The sequence below is a fragment of the Salmo salar genome, chromosome 18 (assembly GCF_965601325.2).
Source record: "Salmo salar chromosome 18, fSalSal1, whole genome shotgun sequence".
Taxonomy (NCBI): Eukaryota; Metazoa; Chordata; class Actinopteri; order Salmoniformes; family Salmonidae; genus Salmo; species Salmo salar.
The window spans coordinates 89,541,150-89,563,143 of NC_138308.1; the positions used below are offsets into that span (position 1 = coordinate 89,541,150).

The following is a 21,994-nucleotide window of genomic DNA, read 5'->3' on the forward strand; positions in this document are numbered from 1 at the left end:
AAGGCTAAAAACAAACTATTTTAGGAAATAGGCCCACAGTATAATTTAGTTCAACCAACAATTTCCACCTATTTTGACGGTTTGCCTCTGTTCTTTGTGACCATGCAGTGGTAGGCTAAACTACCATTTTAGTTTGCTATAATTTATTATTTACGCGACGACCGGTCAATTATAATCCATCCGCTTTAATCTGCGAGCCTCGTTGTCGCCTCCTAATTGCTGAGGCCAGGAACGGGTCTGTGAGTAAACGGTGTAGTCTGGGGAGCAGTGCACCGTGCATCAACCCGCCAGCGGCACTCCCTCATCCCCAAACTGGACGGTGCAACGGCTCCCCGGAACTCACACAGCCGTAGCGGCTGGCAACGTCTTCAAATTGGGTTTCGGTCCAATAATATGGAAAAAGACGGATGGAAATACTGATGACAGTCCGAAAGATCGCCTCGATTTGTACGATGGTACGGTATTTTTCTGTTTACAATTCGTTCTTTCCCTATGCGATGATGTTCTCCTTGCAGCTAGCTAATTGGCTAATGCTAGCTAACAGGACATGACTGAGGTTTTCCAGAAAGTTGGCTAGTTATCCAGCTAGCTAACGTACCTAGCCAGAGTTCTATAGAGGAAACAAACATTTTAATAAATAGTTGGCTGTAAATGATACATTTAGTTGTTGAATTTCAAGAGGGCAAAGTATCACCACCGATAGAATAACCAGTATATTTTAGGATCACTAGACTTCACGGGCTTGTTCTGAAGTGAAGGTGGATGAACAAGTAGCTAGTTAAGCTAACAAGCTAGCTATCGTTAGCTAGCAAAACGCCTAGCCACGAGATGACGCTAGCTAGTTATCAATAATACAAAGTTTTCTTGACAGTTAATTGGTGAACTATGTAGCTTTCTCAGTCATCGCGTTTTATTTGATCAAATCGTTTACAACCTAGTTAGCTACTAGTAACGTTAGTGAAATCCATATTGCTCAACCTTTCAACTAACTGAATTGTAGATGGCCGGCTAGCTACTACTGAACATATGCTTGGCAACAACATTGCACTGGCTAGTTAACAGGATTTTAACATGGCTAGTTAACTAACGTTAGCTGACTTCAACAAGTTAGTTAGCTATTTTTAAACGGCAGCAATGCAACGTCGCAGAGGTCAGAGGGAGTCCTCCGCATTAGAGGCGCGATGCGGTACAGCGCTCAAATTGGCATCTGTGTTGCCTCTGGAGGCTCCGATAATAGCGTTACACCATCCATATGGCTGCTCCGACCACCTCACAGATCAAGTATAAATTGGCTCTTATATCAACCTGAGCGGCGGTGCACAGGGATATGGCCCGTGATGTGAACGGCCAAAAGCGATGAGGTAGGAGCGTCCTTCTCAAATAGAACAGTAATCTGCTGCCGCTGGGTCATGTTGTCAACAATGCAGCATGGTGCATCTTCCAGAAACATGCAACATCAATATTCCATAAAATGTGTTCGAATTTTCAAACTACACTGAACAAAAATTAAAGTAACATGCAACAATTTCGAATTGTTTACTGAGTTACAGTTCATATAAGGAAATAAGTCCATTGCAATAAATTCATTGGGCCCTAATCTATGGATTTCACATGACTGGGAATAAAGACAACTTTTATTTATTTAACCAGGTAGGCCAGTTGAGAACAAGTTCTCATTTACAACTGCGACCTGGCCAAGATAAAGCAAAGCAGTGTGACAAAAACACAGAGTAACACATGGGATAAACAAACGTACATTCAATAACACAATAGAAAAATCTGTATACAGTGTGTGCAAATGAAGTAAGGAGGTTAGGCAATAAATAGGCCAATGGTGGGGAAGTAATTAGATTTTAGCGATTAACACTGGGGTGATAGATGTGCAAGTAGAAATACTGGTGTGCAAAAGAGCAGAAAAACAAATATGGGGATGAGGTAGTTGGGTGGGCTGTGTACAGCTGCAGCGATCGGTAAGCTGCTCTGACAGCTGATGCTTAAAGTTAGTGAGGGAGATATAAGTCTCCAGCTTCAGTGATTTTTGCAGTTTGTTCCAGTTATTGGCAGCAGAGAACTGGAAGGAAAGGCAGCCAAAAGAGGTGTTGGCTTTGGGGGTGACCAGTGAAATATACCTGCTGGAGCGCGTGCTACAGGTGGGTGTTGCTATGGTGACCAGTGAGCTGAGATAAGGTGGGGCTTTACCTAGCAAAGACTTATAGATGACCTGGAGCCAGTGGGTTTGGCGACGAATATGTAGCAAGGACCAGCCAACGAGAGCATACAGGTCGCAGTGGTGGGTAGTGTATGGGGCTTTGGTGACAAAACGGAGGGCACTGTGATAGACTGCATCCAATTTGCTGAGTAGAGTGTTGGAGGCTATTTTGTAAATGACATCGCCGAAGTCAAGGACTGGTAGGATAGTCAGTTTTACGAGGGTATGTTTGGCAGCACGAGTGAAGGATGCTTTGTTGTGAAATAGGAAGCCGATTCTAGATTTTAATTTTGGATTGGAGATGCTTAATATGAGTCTGGAAGGAGAGTTTTCAGTCTAACCAGACACCTAGGTATTTATAGTTGTCTACATATTCTAAGTCAGAACCGTCCAGAGTACTGATGCTAGTCTGGCGGGCGGGTGCGGGCAGCGATCGGTTGAAGAGCATGCATTTAGTTTAACTAGCATTTAAGAGCAGCTGGAGGCCACGGTTGGTCACAGATACCTTAAAGAAAAAAAAGCAGGGGTGTGGATCAGAACCAGTCAGTATCTGGTGTGACCACCATTTGCCTCATGCAGCGCAACACCCCCTTTGCATAGAGTTGATCAGGCTGTTGATTTTTTTGAATGTTGTCCCACTCCTCCTCAATGGCTGTGCGAAGTTGCTGGAGAGTGGCGGGAACTGGAACACGCTGTCGTACACGTCAATCCAGAACATCCCAAACATGCTCAATGGGTGAATGTCTGGTAAGTATGCAGGCTATGGAAGAGCTGGGACATTTTCAGTTTCCAGGAATTGTGTACAGATCTTTGCGACATGGGGCTGTGCATTATCATGCTGAAACATGAGGTGATGGTGGTGGATTAATGGCATGGCTAAGGGCCTCAGGATCTCCTTACGGTATCTCTGTACATTCAAATGACCATCGAGAAAATGCAATTGTGTTAGTTGTCCATAGCTTATACCCATACCATAACCCCGCCACCCCCATGCGTCACTCTGTTCATAACGTTGACATCAGCAAACCGCTCGCCCACACTACGCCATACACGCTATCTGCCTGGTACAGTTAAAACCGGGATTTATCCGCGAAGAGCACACTGAAGACGGTTACGACGCAGAACTGCAGTCAGGTCAAGACCCTGGTGAGGACGATGAGCTTCCCTGGGACGTTTTCTGACCGTTTGTGCAGAAGCTCTTCGGTTGTGCAAATCCACAGTTTTATCAGCTGTCCAGGTGGCTGGTCTCAGATGATCCTGCAGGTGAAGAAGCCGGATGTTGAGGTCCAGTGCTGGCGTGGTTGTACGTAGTCTGCGGTTATGAGGCCGGTTGGATGTACTGCCAAATTCTCTAAAACGATATTGGAGGCGGCTTATGGTAAAGAAATTAACATTAAATTCTTTGGCGACAGCTCTGGTGGACATTCCAGGAGTCAGCATGCCAATTGCATGCGCCCTCAACTTGAGACATCTGTGGCACTGTGTTGTGTGACAAAACTGCACATTTTAGTCGCCTTTTATTGCCCCCCAGCACAAGGTGCACCTGTGTAATGATCATGCTGTTTAATCAGCTTCTTGATATGCCACACCTGTCAGGTGGATGGATTATTTTGACAAAGGAGAAATGCTCACTAACAGGGACGTAAACACATTTGTGCACAGAATTTGAGAAGCTTTTTGTGCGTATGGAACATTTCTGGGATCTTTTATTTCAGCCCATGAAACATGGGACCAACACTTTACATGTTGCCTTCTATATTTTTACTCCGTTTTCATTGGGAAGGCAGATGAAGCATTTTTCCGTTTGCGTGTGAACACTGAATCCTCATTACTCCACGTGATTAATATAGCCTAGGCTACGTCACTTTTGTTTTGTGCCAACTTCGCTGTCGGCCAGAACGGGGCAGCTGGCTCACGCCTGGGAAGCAGCCTGCTTCCAAAACCAATGTAATCACTTTTGACCCTGTGCAAACTCCTCCCATAGGCGTAACCAGGGCCAGAAAATCAAATCCCCTCAATGCTTGTTAGCTTGAGCTTAATTGGTTTACGTAGCTATCAGCTCAATTCTATGGAATGGCAGAATGCTGGTTGGCTGTATCTTTCTAGAATACTTGGAGAGACATTCCACACGAAATGCAACTCAACCAGTTTCCTCCCGTCTCTCTGTCTAAACATCAGTTGCCAGGCAACGAGACAACCAGAGTGCCACCCTCTGTTTTTATAATCACATTGTCAGGGCTTCCCACATTTGACAAACAAGTGACGGTTTGTTTGTTTATTTACATCGACTCCCATGTCTCTGGCAAAGAAGTGCATTATCCGGTGACCGACTAAGTCAGAACTGTAATTTGGCTGAGAGGAATGAAGGATATCAGGGAGAGTTTTCCCACACAGCCTTTTTTTAAATTTAGAGTGTGCGCTGAAGGGGTTAGCTAGCCAGTTTACCCCTGTGTGTGTGACCTGTTGTCCGTCTGTCTCTGCATCTTCTACAGCTGTTGTATCATATGGAATCATCACAGACAGACAGACAGACACTGACTATTTTGCCATTCCTATATGATGATGCCATAGACTCCAGAGCATGCATAGTACATGTGTACTGATGAATAAGTACTAGGGGACCCAACCACGGTGATGGATATCGGTTCCATTATGGCATCTGTGACAGTGTTCTATCTAGTAGTCCATCTATCTCTCTATGGGACCACACCTTCTGTCCCATCATGATACTGGACTAGTGGAGGCCCAGGCAGATGGTGCACTTCATACCCTGTAAAACATTACATAATGCTTGTGAAATATTGTTGCACATCGTAAAGATAACTTAGGGGGGTCAAATGGGGTGGGGATACGCGTGAGCTGTTTGTAGTGCTGGCCGAAGAGAATGTACCTAGGCTACGTCCCAATAAGTATACTAGCATACTAAATTCAATCCAAGCATACTAACTTCTTAGATGTGCCATACTCAGGGGTCAGATAGCCTAGTTAGATTCACCCGTTGTCCCAATATGCATACTTAATAGCCTATAATGCTTGAAAAGTTTCCATGAATGCTAAAAAGCTTGTGTGGATTTTGGGATGCTTGGCCGGCCTAGAATACGGCCTGGATTACAGTCTCTGCTTGGCCGGCCTAGAATACGGCCTGGATTACAGTCTCTGCTTGGCCGGCCTAGAATACGGCCTGGATTACAGGGTCTGCTTGGCCGGCCTGGATTACAGGGTCTGCTTGGCCGGCCTAGAATACGGCCTGGATTACAGTCTCTGCTTGGCCGGCCTAGAATACGGCCTGGATTACAGGGTCTGCTTGGCCGGCCTGGATTACAGGGTCTGCTTGGCCGGCCTAGAATACGGCCTGGATTACAGTCTCTGCTTGGCCGGCCTGGATTACAGGGTCTGCTTGGCCGGCCTAGAATACGGCCTGGATTACAGGGTCTGCTTGGCCGGCCTAGAATACGGCCTGGATTGTCTGCTTGCTAAATGGCTAAAATCAATGTACATGTAATACTTACTTTCTCTTCCAGGGCGCCAATGCCTCTGCTTTGGAGAAGGAGATTGGACCAGAACAGTTTCCCGTTAATGAACACTACTTTGGATTGGTCAACGTAAGTACCAACACAACAAGATTAACAATAGCTATTGGTCAATGTAAGTTTCCTAGCATGCACCTGCACCAACACAATATTTACCAATCATTACAGTACCATGGTAACACTTTTGCCAACAATCATAACACAAGACTTATCATGTGCTTTCTCTCTTCCTCTGCATCTCCTCTCTCCTCGATCTGTCTCTTTTCCTCTCCTCCAGTTTGGGAACACCTGCTACTGTAACTCTGTGCTGCAGGCTCTCTACTTCTGCCGTCCGTTCAGGGAGAAGGTCCTGGCCTACAAGGTCCAGCCCAGACGTAAAGAGTCACTGCTCACCTGTCTTTCTGACCTCTTCAACAGGTAATGGGAGAGAATATGCTGAACTCTCAGCTCCGCTCCTATCCTCTTGTGTGAACACATTTTAAAGGGTTCTTGGAACCAAAAATAGATAATGGGGAAAAAGGCCAGTACTCACTTGGATATAAGATGCAATAAATTTTTTGCAGCATCGCCACACAGAAGAAGAAGGTGGGAGTCATCCCTCCCAAGAAGTTCATCTCACGACTGAGGAAAGAAAATGGTGAGAGGGGGATGTGAGGGAGGAAGGAGTGATGGGGGGGAGGGAAGAATAATGTATCTATAAGGAAAATGTATTAACTTAGACGGTTCAGAACTCTTCCTTCTTTCTTTATCGCTCCCTCCAGAGTTGTTTGACAACTACATGCAACAGGATGCCCATGAGTTCCTCAACTACCTCCTCAACACTATCGCTGACCTGCTGCAGGAGGAGGAGAAGAGCCAGGAGAGGCAGCAGAATGGAAAACTGTTGCAGAACGGAGGAGGAGGAGTTGGGGGCAGCAGCGGGACGGGAGGAGGACCGGGTGAGGAGGGGGAGAAGACACAGCAGACCTGGGTCCACGAGATCTTCCAGGGAACCCTAACAAACGAGACGCGCTGCCTCAACTGTGAAGCTGTAAGTGGAGGGAGATCCAAGATGAAGGCTGTTAATAGGGTGATGAATGGGGCAGGGAGCTGTAATGGAGGCCAGGCTATGCCAGTTTCCATATACTATACTGTGATGGGGAGATCCAAGCTGGAGACTGTTATTGCATTTGAAATAAAGGAAATGAATAGGCCCAGAAGCTGTAATGTATGTCTGCCTGTGCCAGATTTCAAATACTTTTAATGGGAGAAGGCGAGCCAAAATGGAGACTGTTATTGGATTTGAAATGCCGGAAATCAATGGGGCCAGGAGCTGTTTCCTGATACTGTACTGTGTTTAGTGTTAATGTAACCAGTGTCCTGTCTGTGTCCAGGTGAGCAGTAAAGACGAAGACTTCCTGGACCTGTCTGTAGATGTTGAGCAGAACACCTCCATCACACACTGTCTCAGGTAGGTGTGTGTGTGTGTGTGAGACACACACACCTGGACCACACAGTTGTGCTCAATTGGAGAAAGTGTTAGTGAAATTCGTTACTCGGTGTGTGAGGTCACTGTTTCTTCTCTCCACAGGGGTTTCAGCAACACAGAGACACTATGTAGTGAATACAAGTACTACTGTGAACAGTGTCGGAGTAAACAGGAAGCACAGAAAAGGTGAGATGGCTGCTCTAAAAATGGATTTAGACAGCAGTTGGATTTGACATAGATGATGATGATGATGAAGGCCTGGAGTTTTCCATGGTGATAAATACAGGCTAACACTACAAAAACGGCCGCTGTTGTTGCTAGGAGAAATGGTCTGTTTTGAAAAGTGCATTATGGTTTTTACTCTGACGCTGCAGAGTGAGTGGTGTAGTTAGTCTGAATACAGCTGTGTATACCAACTGGCTGACGTAGCTTGGCCTGGTACGTGTTCAGATGTTAAGTGGACTTGATCATCTCTGTTAGTGTATTTTATTAGGATCTCCATTAGCTGTTGCGAAAGCGGGCAGCTACTTTTCTTGGGGTCCACTTGAAACATGACAATACAGAATGACATAACACAGAGCATTAACAGACAAGAACAGCTCAAGGACAGAACTACATACGTTTTTAAAAACGGCTCACAGCCTACATATCAATACATACACACAAGCCATGTAGGTCAAATAGGGGAGAGGTGTGTGAGGGGTGCTGTGTATCTTGGGTTGAATACTTAAACACTCCAGCTAAGGGCTCCATACATCCCAGCCCAGGCCTCTACTCCCCCCTAAAAAGCCCACTTCATTTGGGCAGTGCAGGAATGGAGAGGCTGTAGTACCTAATACAGTGTACAGGGTCAGCTGCACCCAATCCGCCATCTTCCAGATGCAGACCGGGGTACAGAAATATAAGGAAGGAAGAGAAATAAACGTTCACTTAAAACACACAACGTAAGAGCTATTCCTTGCTGCATCGCTACACCATCCTGTAGTAACATATGAATGGGTTCTATATGATTAGAAATAGGAAGCATGTGATGATCCCGGTGCTACATCTGAAGACCTTTAAACCCTAACCCTAACATTGACACCAATACTATATTTTATATTGTAGTCATTTAGCAGACGCTCTCATCCGGAGTGACTTACAGGAGCAGTTAGGGTTAAGTGCCTTGCTCAAGGACACATCAGCAGATTTTTCACCTAGTTTGCTCTGGCATTCGAACCGGCAACCTTTTGGTTTCTGGCCCAACACTCTTAACCGCTGGGCTAGCTGCCGCCCTACTAACGGTAACATTGTCGATGGTTGTTATTATTAGGATGCGTGTGAAGAAGCTGCCTATGATCCTGGCCTTACATCTGAAGAGGTTTAAATACATGGACCAGCTGCAGCGTTATACCAAGCTGTCCTATCGCGTCGTCTTCCCTCTGGAGCTCCGCCTCTTCAACACCTCAGGAGACGCCACCAACCCCGACCGCATGTACGATCTGGTCGCCGTGGTCGTCCACTGTGGAAGGTAAAGAGAGAGAGAGTGTGTGTGTGTCTGTGGTAACTTGAACAGACATATACATACAGATAGACATGCAGTCTTTTGTGATAACTCTATAATGGCTGTCTGTGTTCCTCTCTGTCTGCAGAGGTCCACGCCATGGTCATTTACCCATGTCTAAAATGTGTACAGTGCCTTCAGAAAGTATTCATAGCCCTTGACTTGTTCCACATTTTTGTTGTTACAGCCTGAATTCAAAATGGATTACATAAAAATAACACACACACTATACCCCATAATGTCACTATACCCCATAATGACGTCACTATACCCCATAATGACGTCACTATACCCCATAATGACGTCACTATACCCCATAATGACGTCACTATACCCCATAATGACGTCACTATACCCCATAATGACAAAGTGAAAACATGTTATTAGAAATAAAATGCAGAAATATCTCATCAGGTATTCATAAGTCTCAATACATGTTAGAATCCCCTTTGTCAGAGATTACAGTTGTGAGTCTTTCTGGGTGAGTCTTTCTGGGTAAGTCTCTAAGAGCTTTCCACTCCTGGATTGTACAATATTTGCACATTATTATTTTTAACATTCTTCATCTGTCGAGTTGGTTGTTGATCGTAACACATTGTATTCAGGGCATAAAATTAATTTCTTTGTCACATTTTTTTGTAGTATCAATCATTCAATCAATCAAATGTATTTATAAAGCCCTTCTTACATCAGCTGATGTCTCAAAGTGCTGTACAGAAACCCAGCCTAAAACCCCAAACAGCAATGCAGGTGTAGAAGCACGGTGGCTAGGAAAAACTCCCTAGAAAGGCAGGAACCTAGGAAGAAACCTAGAGAGGAACCAGGCTATGAGGGATGGCCAGTCCTCTTCTGGCTGTGCCGGGTGGAGATTATAACAGAACATGGCCAAGATGTTCAAATGTTCATAGATGACCAGCAGGGTGAAATAATAATAATCACAGTGGTTGTAGAGGGTGCAACAGATCAGCACCTCAGGAGTAAATGTCAGTTGGCTTTTCATAGCCGAGCATTCAGAGTACCTCTACTGCTCCTGCTGACAGGTAGCACGTCCGGTGAACAGGTCAGGGATCCATAGCCTCAGTATTACTTTACTGCTTTATTGCAAACAGGATGCATGTTTTGGAATATTTTTATTCTGTACAGGGTTCCTTCTTTTCACTCTGTCATTTAGCTTAGTAGTGTGGAGTAACTGCAATGTTGTTGATCCACCCTCAGTTTTCTCCTATCACAGCTAATAAACTCTGTTTTAAAGTCACCATTGGCCTCAAGGTTAAATCCCTGAGCGGTTTATTAAGGACTCCTGTATCTTTGTAGTAACTGGGTGTATTGATGCACAACTGGAATGAATAACTTCACCATACTCAAAGGGATATTCAATGTCAGTTTTTATTTATTTATATTTTTAATCTACCAATGGATGCCCTTCTTTGCGAGGCATTGTAAAATCTCCCTGGTCTTTGTGGTTGAATCTGTGTTTGAAATTCACTGCTCGACTGAGGGTCCTTTAGGTAATTGTATGTGGGGTACAGAGATGAGCTAGTCATTCAGAAAATCATGTTCAACACTATTATTGCAATTTATGTGACTTGTTAAGCTAATTTTACTACTTAAGTTTTTTTAGGCTTGCCATTACAAAGGAGTTGAATACTTGACTCAATACATTTCAGTTATTAATTTTTAAACATAAAAACTAAAAAAATCCACTTTGACATTGTTTGTAGGCCAGTGACACAAAATCTCAATTGAATGAATTTTAAATTCAGGCTGTAACATAAAATGTGGGAAAAGTCAAGGGGTGTGAATACTTTCCTCTCTGTGTCCCCAGTGGTCCAAACCGTGGTCATTACATCACCATAGTGAAGAGTCATGGCTTCTGGCTCCTGTTTGATGATGACATCGTAGAGGTAAGGAGGGATTGACCTCTTCAATAATATCTCTCTCCCACCCTCTATTTCTCTTTCTCTCTCTCTCTATTTCTCTCTCTCCCCTCTCTATTTCTCTCTCGCTCTCCCACCCTCTTTCTTTCTTCAATCTAATATTAGTCTATAGTACTCCCACGTAACACTCAAACTGGGTTCTCAAATTATGGTTTAACACTAAAAGCACAGATGACGTATTTTGGACATCATGTGAATTTCAAAAATTGTAATATCTCTGCCATTTTTTTGTTATTGTCGTGTCCCCCTCGGTCCTTGACTTCTAAATAAGTCTTTAACAAACAAACTTTGGTATAATTTTGATATCACAAACTGCAGTTTTAGGATGACAAGTCATTTTTCTCCCCTACAACTCCTTCACCCGACAGTTGGCTGCATCTGACAATGACCCATTGAAACTACAACATAACTATATCCAAACTAATTTCACACACAATAATAGCTGTAGCCTTAAGACAATAATAAATGGGCAATATTATCAATTTCCCTGCGAAGGAAGAGACTGCAGAGCAGCGTGGGTAATTGACAAAAAAAAAAAAAATCTACTTTTTTCAAATGATCCTACAGAGGTTCGTGCTGGTCGTTTTCTATTGAAAAGTTGGATTCTAAGGTTTCAAAAACGCCTACATTTGTCAAACGACTCTTAAAATTGAGCAGATCGGCTCCATTTCAAAATATCACTTTTGTCGAATAACCGCAATTCCTTGCGTTCCATCCTTGAGCTCTCGTGGCACCTTATAGCCTACGCTACTAAGCACAGACTAGTAACATGATAAAACTTCAAATAGACTGTTCTGTTCTTTTGAAATCCATTTTCTTTAATAATGTTTCCTAAGACCTGCCTTAACAGGCTCTCATGAGTGGCGCAGCGGTATAGGCACTGCATCTCAGTACTAGAGGCGTCACTACAGACCCTGGTTCGATTCCAGGCTGTATCACATCTGGCTGTGATTGAGTCCCATAGGGTGGCGTCGTTAGGGTTTGTCTGGGGTAGGCCGTCATTGTAAATAAGGATTTGTGCTTAACTGACTTGCCTAGTTAAATAAAATGAGATAATTCATGAATTTCTTTGTGCTGGTGAAGAACACTGAAATGTTTTTTTCCCCCTCGTTTCTACATAAAGCCTATTGTAATAAACTATTGAAATTGCTATTGTGTTCTTTGAAATGTGTTTCGTATTCTATTGTTACCTAAGATCTTCATAAACACAACCGAATGATTATTATTGCCATAGCCTATATTGAATGTGTTTATTAGGCCGTTAGAATGTTGACGCCCCAAAGGCTTAAACTGGGATTCCTTGAGGCCTGGCCATTCCAGTGTTAAAGATGGGGTTTGCCGGAGGAAAGCAAAACAGTGGTAAAATAAACTGTTGTTTTTACGGCTCGGCCAGGCAATAACTGTCTCTGCAGGCGCCTCCAATAATGATGTGTTGTTAACAACTGACACAATACATCACTTTCACACTCCTGGTGTAAACCATTAGATCTCAGATTCTACTAACTCATTCACAGCATCCATACAGACCCATCAGGTATTCCAGGCTGCAGTCCTCCACCCCCACCCCCACTTTCTACCAGACCTGGGTTCAAGAACTATTTGCAATCATTTCAAATACTTTATCTGGGCTTGAATATGCTTGCCTGGCACAATGGAACCAATTAAATGCTCTCAAGGAGTGCAAATCCTGCCCATCTGGCACTCCAGGCGGGCTAGAGAAAATGCTAGAAGTATTTGTAAGATTTTTGCTCCCAATGGTGTCTGGAATGCCGTCCTCCTTCTGCTCTGGTCGACCCAGATAGATCCTGGTGGCTGTGTGAATAATGGAGAATTTTAGGGAGCAGGAGAGACGCTGGGAATACCAGGAGACTGGGAATACCAGTTTTTTAGATTAGTTAGAATGACTGGAGGATTATGGGAGAGAAAGGGTAAGGGTGTGTGATGGGTTGTGCGTATGGTAGTCTTTGTCTCTCACACAGTCATAGCACAGGATGAAGTACTTCACCCCCTGTAGAAAGTGAAGCAGGCCTACTCCTGTGTCTGTTGAAATGCTTTCAGCCCAGGTCAAATTGGGAAAAAGTCCACGCAGAGCCATGTACGCTGTGTTCAGACCCCTTCCCTTTTATACATTACGTTACAGTCTTATTTTAAAATGTATTCCATCTCCTCAATCTACACACAATACCCCATAATGACAAAGCGAAAACAGGTTTTTAGAATTTTTTGCTAATTTATAAAAAATAATGAACAAACCTTATTTGCATAATTATTCCGACCCTTTGCAATGAGACTCAAAATTGAGCTCCGGTGCATCCTGTTTCCATTGATTATCCTTGAGATGTTTCTACAACTTGATTGGAGTCCACCTGTGGTAAATTAAATAGATTGGACATGATTTGGAAAGGCACGCACTTGTCTATATAAGGTCCCACAGTTGACTGAAAACCAAACGATGAGGTCGAAGGAATTGTCCATAGAGCTCCGAGACAGGATTGTGTCGAGGCACAGATCTGGGGAAGGGTACCAAAAAATTCCTGCAGCATTGAAGGTCCCCAAGAACACAGTGACCTCAATCATTCTTAAGTGGAAGAAGTTTGGAACAACCGAGACTCTTCCTAGAGCTGGCCACCCGGACAAACTGAGCAATCGGGGGAGAAGGGCCTTGGTCAGGGAGGTGAAGGGCCTTGGTCAGGGAGGTGACCAATGGTCACTCTGACAGAACTCCAGAGTTCCTCCAGACAACCATCTCTGCAGCACTCCACCAATCAAGCCTTTATGGTAGGGTGGCCAGACGGAAGCCACTCCTCAGTAAAAGGAACATGACAGCCCGCTTGGAGTTTGTCAAAAGGCACCTAAAGGACTCTCAGACCATGAGAAACAAGATTCTCTGGTCTGATGAAGCCAAGATTGAACTCTTTGGTCTGAATGCCAAGCGTCACGTCTAGAGGAAACCTGGCACCAAACAGTAGTTTATGGCTCTGTTTCAAATGTACCCGCAGTGGTATGTTATAGCCATCGAAGGGCCTGCTTTTTCCATTCGGTGTAGACGCTTCCAATAGGCACAGCTCTAGGATCAGCTTACTGGGTTTACCCAGTGTAACCATTCGAGGGGAGAATTCAAAACTGATCGAAGATCAGTGTCTAGGGGTTTTTCCACTATGGGAAAGAGTCCCATCTGAACATCTGGTGGACGTGCAGGCTCTGGCTGGGTGATGGAGTTTCCGCTGGGCTTGGTAACATGTTAACTCCAAGACACTGGTCTCGGATCAGGTTTGGGTTTAGGGTCAGTAGGCTGATCCTAGATCCAGTGTTTCCCCTATATGCATTTAGCAGCAGCAGCGCACCGCCACTGCAAAGAAAAAAATATCTGTGTGATTTTTATTTGTTATTTTCGGGGGGATGGTAAAATGTTATCAGTGTAAACTGAAACAACTATATCCGGATATTAAGTATATCATTTTTTAAATAAGAATCTTTGAGAACTAACAATCACCAAATAAAAACTAGACACTATAATAAAAAAATGTAATGGCATGGGGCCCCCATTTTATTTTATGTTTGAGTCACTTCGATAGGATAAGAAAACGGCATAAGCCATACCAAAATGTGTTGAATTTCAGGAAATTAGCTTTAAAACAGCAACATTTTGTCTCTGCGGCGAAGAGGGCCACTAAAACCGTGCCATTGGCCACGCCCCTACCACGTCCCCCCATCCCCTCCTCACTAACTTTGCCACCGCTACTGAAAATAATCATAGGGGAAACACTGCTAGATCTGTAGCTAAGGGGAAACCTGGAACAGAATTGAATAGTAGACTTGGCTTCTTTATTTTCTCTTCTTTCCCCTGTCTCTCCTCCTCCCTCCCCCTCTTCTTTGTCATTTGGCTGGCACTGAAACTGGAGAGCTAGTAAACATTGTGGCCTCACTACTCTAGCCCCACAATTGGTAGAAGCACAAGCTATTTATTCAGTTTTTTTCATTGAGGGTTGTATCCACATGTTTCACCTAGAGCTGGGACGGTGAACCGAGAAAAAAAAAAAAATGTGGTGCACATTGTTATAAAGATTTCGTTCGATTTATCGTTATCGCATCAATTCAGCCAAGTTATCGTGATATGGATTTTTGTCCATATCGCCCAGCCCTAGTTTTACCATGAACATTATACTATTCTTAAAGAGTTCCAAAATGTGTATGACCAGTAACACAGTAGAAAGACGGGGCTCTCTTTAAACATGGGGCTCTGGAGAAAACTAGTGAACTATATACATGCTGAACTACAGTGCCTTCAGAAAGTATTCAGATCCCTTGACTTTTTCTACATTTTGTTACGTTACAGCCTTATTCTGGAATTGATTAAATTGATGGGGGGGGGAAACTATCTACACAATACCCCATAATGATAAAGCAATAACAGTTTATTTAAAATGTAAAGAAATTGAAATATCACCTTTACATAAATATTAAGACCTTTTACTCGGTACTTTGTTGAAGTACTTTTGGCAGTGATTACAGCATTGAGTCTTCTTTTGTATGACGCTACAGGTTTGGCACACCTGTATTTGGGGTATTTGTTTCTCCCATTCTTCTCTGCAGATCCTCTCAAGCTCTGTCAGGTTGGATGGGGAGCTTCACTGCACAGCTATTTTCAGGTCTCTCCAGAGATGTTAGATCGGGTTCAAGTCCGGGCTCTGGCTGGGCCACTCAAGAACATTCAGACTTGTACCGAAGCCACTCCTGCATTGTCTTGGCTGTGTGCTGAGGGTTGTTGTCCTGTTGGAAGGTGAACCTTCTTCCCAGTCTGAGGTCCTGAGCACTCTGGAGCAGGTTTTCATCAAGGATCTCTCTGTACTTTGCTCCGTTCATCTTTGCCTCGATCCTAACTAGTCTCCCAATCCCTGCCTCTGAAAAACATCCCAACAGCATGATGCTGCCACCACCATGCTTCACCTTAGGGAGGGTGACAGGTTTCCTCCAGACATGACGCTTGGCATTCAGGCCAAAGAGTTCAATCTTGGTTTCATCAGACCAGAGAATCTTGTTTCTCATTGTCTTAGAGTCTCCCTCAATTGCTTAGTTTGGCTGGGCGGCCAGCTCTAGGAAGAGTCTTGGGGGTTCAAAACGGCTTCATTTAAGAATGATGGAGGCCACTGTGTTCTTGGGGACCTTCAATGCTGCAGACATTTTTTGGAACCTTTCCCCAGATCTTTGCCTCGACACAATCCTGTCTCGGGGCTCTGCAGACAATTCCTTCGACCTCGTGGCTTGGTTTTTACTCTGACATGCATGGTCACCTGTGGGACTTTATACAGACAGGTGCATTCCTTAACAAATCATGTCCAATCAATTGAATTTACCACAGGTGGACTCGAAGTTGTAGAAACATCTCAAGGATGATCAATGGAAACAGGATGCACCTGAGCTTAATTTCGAGTTTCATAGCAAAGGGTCTGATTACTTATGTTAAGGTATTTGTATTCATTTTTAATACATTTGCAAAAATTCCATATACCTGTTTTCATTTTGTCATCGTGGGGTATTGTGTGTAGATTGCTGAGGATAAAAAAAAAAAAATCAATTTTAGAATAAGAATATGTGGAAAAAGTCAAGGGGTCTGAAATACTTTCCGAAGGCACTGTATATGCTGAACTATGTACAGTGTATTTGGAAAGTTTTCAGACCCCTTGACTTTAAAAAAAATTCTCATCAATCTACGCACTACCGAATAATGACAGCGAAAACAGGTATATAGAACTTTTTGCAAATGTATAAAAAAAAAAACAGATGCCTTATTTGCAAAGGTATTCAGACTCTTTGCCCTGAGACTTGAAATTGAGCTCAGATGCATCCTGTTTTCATTGATCATCCTTGATGTTTCTACAACTTGATTGGATTCCATTTGTGGTAAAGACCAAGAACCTGATGGTCACTCTGACAGAGCTCCAGAGTTCCTCTTTGGAGATGGTTGTCCTTCTGGAAGGTTCTCCCAACTCTGCAGCATTCCACCAATCAGGCCTTTATGGTAGAGTGGCCAGACAGAAGCCACTCTTCAGTAAAAGTCACATAACAGCCCGCTTGGAGTTTGCCAAAAGTCACCTAAAGGACTCTCAAACCATGAGAAACAAGATTTGCTGGTCTGATGAAACCAAGATTGAACTCTTTGGCCTGGATGCCAAGCGTCACGTCTGAAGGAAACCTGCCACCATCCCTTTGGTGAAGCATGGTGGTGGCAGCATCATGCTGTGGGGATGTTTTTAGCGGCAGGGACTGGGAGACTAGTCAGGGTTGAGGCAAAGATGAACGGAGCAAAGTACTGAAAGATCGTTGAAACCCTGTTCCAGGGCGCTCAGGACCTCAGACTGGGGTGAAGGTTCAACTTCCAACAGGACAACAACCCTAAGCACACAGCCAAGACAACACAGGAGTGGCTTTGTGACAAGTCTCAATGTCCTTGAGTGGCCCAACCAGAGCCTGAACTTAAACCCGATCGATTGTCTCTGGAGAGACCTGAAAATAGCTGTGCAGCGATGCTCTGCATCCAACCTGACAGAGGTTGAGGGGATCTGCAGAGAAGAATGAGAGAGAATCACCAAATACAGACGTGCCAAGCTTGTAGCGTCACACCCAAGACTCAATACTGTAATAGCTACCAGGTGCTTGAACAAAGTACTGAGTAAAGGGTCTGAATACTTATGTAAATATGATATTTCAGTATTGTTTTTTAAAAATACATTTGCAATAAAAAAAAAAGGCCTATTTTTACTTTGTCATTATCGTGTATTGTGTGTAGATTGATGTAAAAATAAATGAATCCATTTTAAAATAAGGGTGTCCCGTAACAAAATGTGGAAAAAGTCAAGGGGTCTCAATAGTTTCCGAATGCACTGGTGAATTATACGGTGAACTATATACAGGGCATTCGGAAAGTATATATGGTGAACTAATATATATGGTGAACTATATGTCGCTATACGTCTGTATCGTGCCAGAAGATAACAACATATGGTGAATAATAGGTTATGGAAGGGTGTCTGTTCTCCTTTTCTAATCTTAAACTCCTCCCTCTTCTTACCTTCTCCAACTTTTCTAGAAAATTGACGCCCAGGCGATCGAGGAGTTCTACGGTCTAACGTCAGACATTTCCAAGAACTCTGAGTCCGGTTACATCCTGTTCTACCAGTCCCGGGACTGAACCAGCCAATGGGATTTGGACTCAGCATAGGGAGGGGCTTGGGCTGCCACAGGCCCCGACCAGCCCACCATCCGTTATAAATATTCAGGCTTTACAGCAGAGCTTTGCACTGTGGAGCGCCAGGAGTATGGATGGAGGATCTTCAGCAGACAGGAGCCAACGATGGCCGAGCAACCCATCAGTGTGACAGGATATGACTTCATTGGAGAAGAAGATCAGCGACCAGGGATCGTTATGCTTTGTCATAGTCAAGATCGTCCTGATGGTCTCTCTCTATGGTTTGATGGTAGATTAGAAAATATGTTGGCTTGGCTAGCTCGCCGCTTACATAGCGTGTCGTCATTACTGGTGTCCTTGTCATACATTGTGCCACTGCGGTGGTGTTAAACAGCAGTTTGGTTGGATGAAAAGTAGATCTGCCATTTCCTGAATGTTCTCCTTTTTCTTTGTTGTTGGTTTGGAGAGTGGGGTGGAGAGAAGAGTTTGGTCCCTTTTTGCAGCTCAGCAGGCCAGATCTGATTGTGTTATATTACGGTTTGGATGCTAAAAACTGCACGTCTGTTTTTAAAGGGACACGTGTGCTCTCTAGCCCCCCCCCCCCCCCCCTCCTCTGGCAACCACAGCAAACTACACCACACACACTACAAAACGCCTGGCAACCACAGCAAACTACACCACACACACTACAAAACGCCTGGCAACCACAGCAAACTACACCACACACACTACAAAACGCCTGGCAACCACAGCAAACTACACCACACACACTACAAAACGCCTGGCAACCACAGCAAACTACACCACACACACTACAAAACGCCTGGCAACCACAGCAAACTACACCACACACACTACAAAACGCCTGGCAACCACAGCAAACTACACCACACACACTACAAAACGCCTGGCAACCACAGCAAACTACACCACACACACTACAAAACGCCTGGCAACCACAGCAAACTACACCACACACACTACAAAACGCCTGCCAACCACAGCAAACTACACCACACACACTACAAAACGCCTGCCAACCACAGCAAACTACACCACACACTACAAAACGCCTGCCAATCACATATGTATGTTGTATGTCTCCTAATCAAGCAAGTTCCTCATTGGTGTCAATAGCAGTGTTTCAAATGGCACCTTTATCTAGTGCACTCCAAATGTAGTGCACTAGATATGGAGTAGGTTCTCATTTAGCTCCTCCACTTCCTGTCACCTGATCTGAACCTTCCAATCGGAGCCTGATGTAGACAGACGTTTCTTTTCTCTTTTTTTTTTGAACGCACAAGTTAACCGAACATAGCTGTTGTTTGGTAATGTTAAATATGTGTTACACTGCCAGTTAGAGTAACTAACTTCACTCTTTATAGGCTACGTCCCGATATCTATACTAGCACACTGCTAAGTATGCATGCCCAATATATTCTAAGTAGTATGCTAGTGCAGATTTTGGAACGGAACCGATTTCTCTCAACAGAGAGCAAAATGGAATGTGGCCCACTATTCAAAAAGCTTCTCAGAGTAGGAGTGCTGATCTACTATTGGTTTGGCCATGTAGATCATAACCAATCAGATTCTTATGGACAGGGACCTGATCCTAGATCAGGGGTTTTATGAATACAGGTCCTGATCCATAGCTCTGACATGGGAGGTGTTTTATATATTATATTAGCTAGGACTAGAGTGGGGGACAGGGACCTGATCCTAGATCAGGGGTTTTATGAATACAGATCCATAGCTCTGACATGGGAGGTGTTTTATTTATTATATTAGCTAGGACTAGAGTGGGTCCTGTGTTAAGTTGAATGTACAGTAAGGAACTGGCTGTTCATTGGTTGGCCCATACACAGGGCCTGGAGTTTTCACCTATCCTGACCAGTACTAGTTATATAACTGCATCCCAAATGGCACCCTATTCCCTACGTAGTGCACTTTTTTTTTTACTTTGGCTCGTAGGGTCTCATAGGCGCATTTGGAGTGTGGGAGAGTTAAACTATCTACCTAGTAAACACTAGTACACTCCTCTAGCCTATAGGCTACTATCTACCTAGTAAACACTAGTACACTCCTCTAGCCTATAGGCTACTATCTACCTAGTAAACACTAGTACACTCCTCTAGCCTATAGGCTACTATCTACCTAGTAAACACTAGTACACTCCTCTAGCCTATATGGTTCACTCTCTCTGAGTCACAAAGGACACCCTATTTCTCATGTGTGTGTGTGTGTGTGTGTTAAACAGTGGTTTGACCCCTTTTTTTCTCTATGGGTTATTGCTGACAGTGCGATTGACACACACACACACACACACACACACGGCCAACACACATGGGTTGATTTTTGTGTTTGGAGTAAGCGACCCACGGACACGCACACAGCAGGACACCGTACAGAAAAACAGCTTTCCGTAGTGTGTATTCCAGCCTAGCTTAGAGGGACATGAAATGCAGCCTGATGGTCCGTAAATACTGTTTAGCTCTAGTAGCTTCATATGTTACCAACACACTACACTGGTCTGTAATGAATCCTGTTTTACTTCCTGGTTCTGTCTCAGTAGTCTAACGGGGCTTCTTCATCTCCTCTCCATCTGCAGTGATGTATAAACACTGGGTAGAGGACAGAAACTTTTGATATGCCTTTCCAGGTAGTTTCTTTCACATCAATGCAGATGAAGGAAAGGAAACTAGAGGAGAGGACACCACGTTAGACTATTGTGACTCAGCCCCTCCATGTATAAGAGGAGTTCGAAGGTCATTTTAGCTGTTGGGTCTTTTTAGGTTCAGGTTGAAGTTGACCCCCAGGCACAGATCTAGGATCTGTGGAATCTACCTTTACCATTAATCCTCAAATTGACCATTTAGGTTGGAAACTTCTCAAACAGATCAGTCTGTAAAGGTGTTTTCAGCCGTTCTGTTTCTTTAAATGTGCTGACACATCCCGTGTCCCAAATGACACCCCTATTCCCTATATAGGGCACTGATTTTGACCAGAGCCCTGTGCACCAGATTGGGATGCACCCATACCACCGCACCTCCATCAAATGGATGAGATGGGAAGTGATGTTAAACAAGGATGGGGAACAACCTATATTAAAACTAGGGTCTTTTGTTTTTATTTAAGTATAATTATTTACGAATGTTATGTTGACCTTTTCCTAGATGTGTCTTTAAAACATATATGTATATTTGACTAATTTAGTCCTACCATTCTTGTGTAGGCATATGAGATGAATGTGGTTTGGAATTATTTGGGGGTAATATTTCAGAGATGATTCGTTACCAATGGCAACCTATTCCCTATTTAGTGCACTACTTTTGACCATGTTTTCCCATAGGGCTCTGGTCAAAAGTAGTTCACTATATAGGGAATAAGGTGCTGTTTGGAACACAAATATTTACAAATGTGTAAATAAGATATTATTGGGGTATAATTCATTGCTTGAAATAGAGGTCCATGCATTAACGTGATCGGTAATGTTAAATTTGGGTCTAGCGTTTTTCTTGACCTCGTGACCTAACCAGGAAAAACTCTGGACCCTAGTAATAGCTTCTAACTAATATCTAGGGCCCAAGTTTAGGGAAAAACTCCCTGGTCCTACAAATATTACCTGGCCAATATTAAAGCACTCCCTCGCCAAACTAAATATTTTATTTTATAAATAGTCATGACGCAAAGCCGATATGCTCTGTTTGTAGAATCTTCTTCTTTTGAATGACTTTGCAGGGTTATTTTATCTTTCTAACCGAACTATATTAAAAAGAGTGGGGTCAATTCCATTTCAACTAAACTTGACATGGGAGACTCGTTGATGGATGTCCACTTCACTTATTTAATTAGCCATTGAACCGGATTCTGCTCTTCTGTACAAGGTGATTTAAATGGAAGTACACGTTGAGAAAGTGAGCCGTGTGTATTGGGGTGCAGAGAGGTCTCGGCCCTGATGCAGTGAAGCTTGGTATGGTAACAAAACAAAGCACTCCAATAAATAAACTACTGGTGTTAGATGGGGAGGGAAAAAATAAATCAAAGTGCGTTGTCATTTTTTTCCCCTCAGTCTGTCTCTGTGTGTTCTGTTACATTCTGTTACACTGTACATTTAGAAGTAC

The 21,994-nt window shown here is 43.7% G+C and overlaps 1 protein-coding gene across 1 annotated transcript; it reads left to right on the plus strand.

Annotated features, from left to right (window-relative positions):
- The first annotated feature begins 7 nt into the window (after nt 1–7).
- LOC106577878 (ubiquitin carboxyl-terminal hydrolase 12) lies at nt 8–21,941 on the plus strand. The gene is made up of 10 exons (XM_014156298.3): nt 8–455; nt 5,731–5,811; nt 6,017–6,156; nt 6,303–6,376; nt 6,501–6,769; nt 7,113–7,189; nt 7,310–7,393; nt 8,520–8,717; nt 10,576–10,654; nt 17,775–21,941. Exons 1-10 carry the CDS (start codon nt 408–410, stop codon nt 17,874–17,876), a joined length of 1,152 nt encoding a protein of 383 aa, XP_014011773.1. The 5' UTR covers nt 8–407; the 3' UTR covers nt 17,877–21,941.
- Nucleotides 21,942–21,994: the final 53 nt, after the last annotated feature.

Bases quoted from the DNA above. Each gene is read 5' to 3' on its own strand.
- LOC106577878 (XM_014156298.3), top strand. From the start codon at position 408: ATGGAAATACTGATGACAGTCCGAAAGATCGCCTCGATTTGTACGATG. The intron at 456-5,730 runs GTACGGTATTTT...TTTCTCTTCCAG, and splicing joins TCGCCTCGATTTGTACGATG to GGCGCCAATGCCTCTGCTTT. The intron at 10,655-17,774 runs GTAAGGAGGGAT...CAACTTTTCTAG, and splicing joins TTGATGATGACATCGTAGAG to AAAATTGACGCCCAGGCGAT.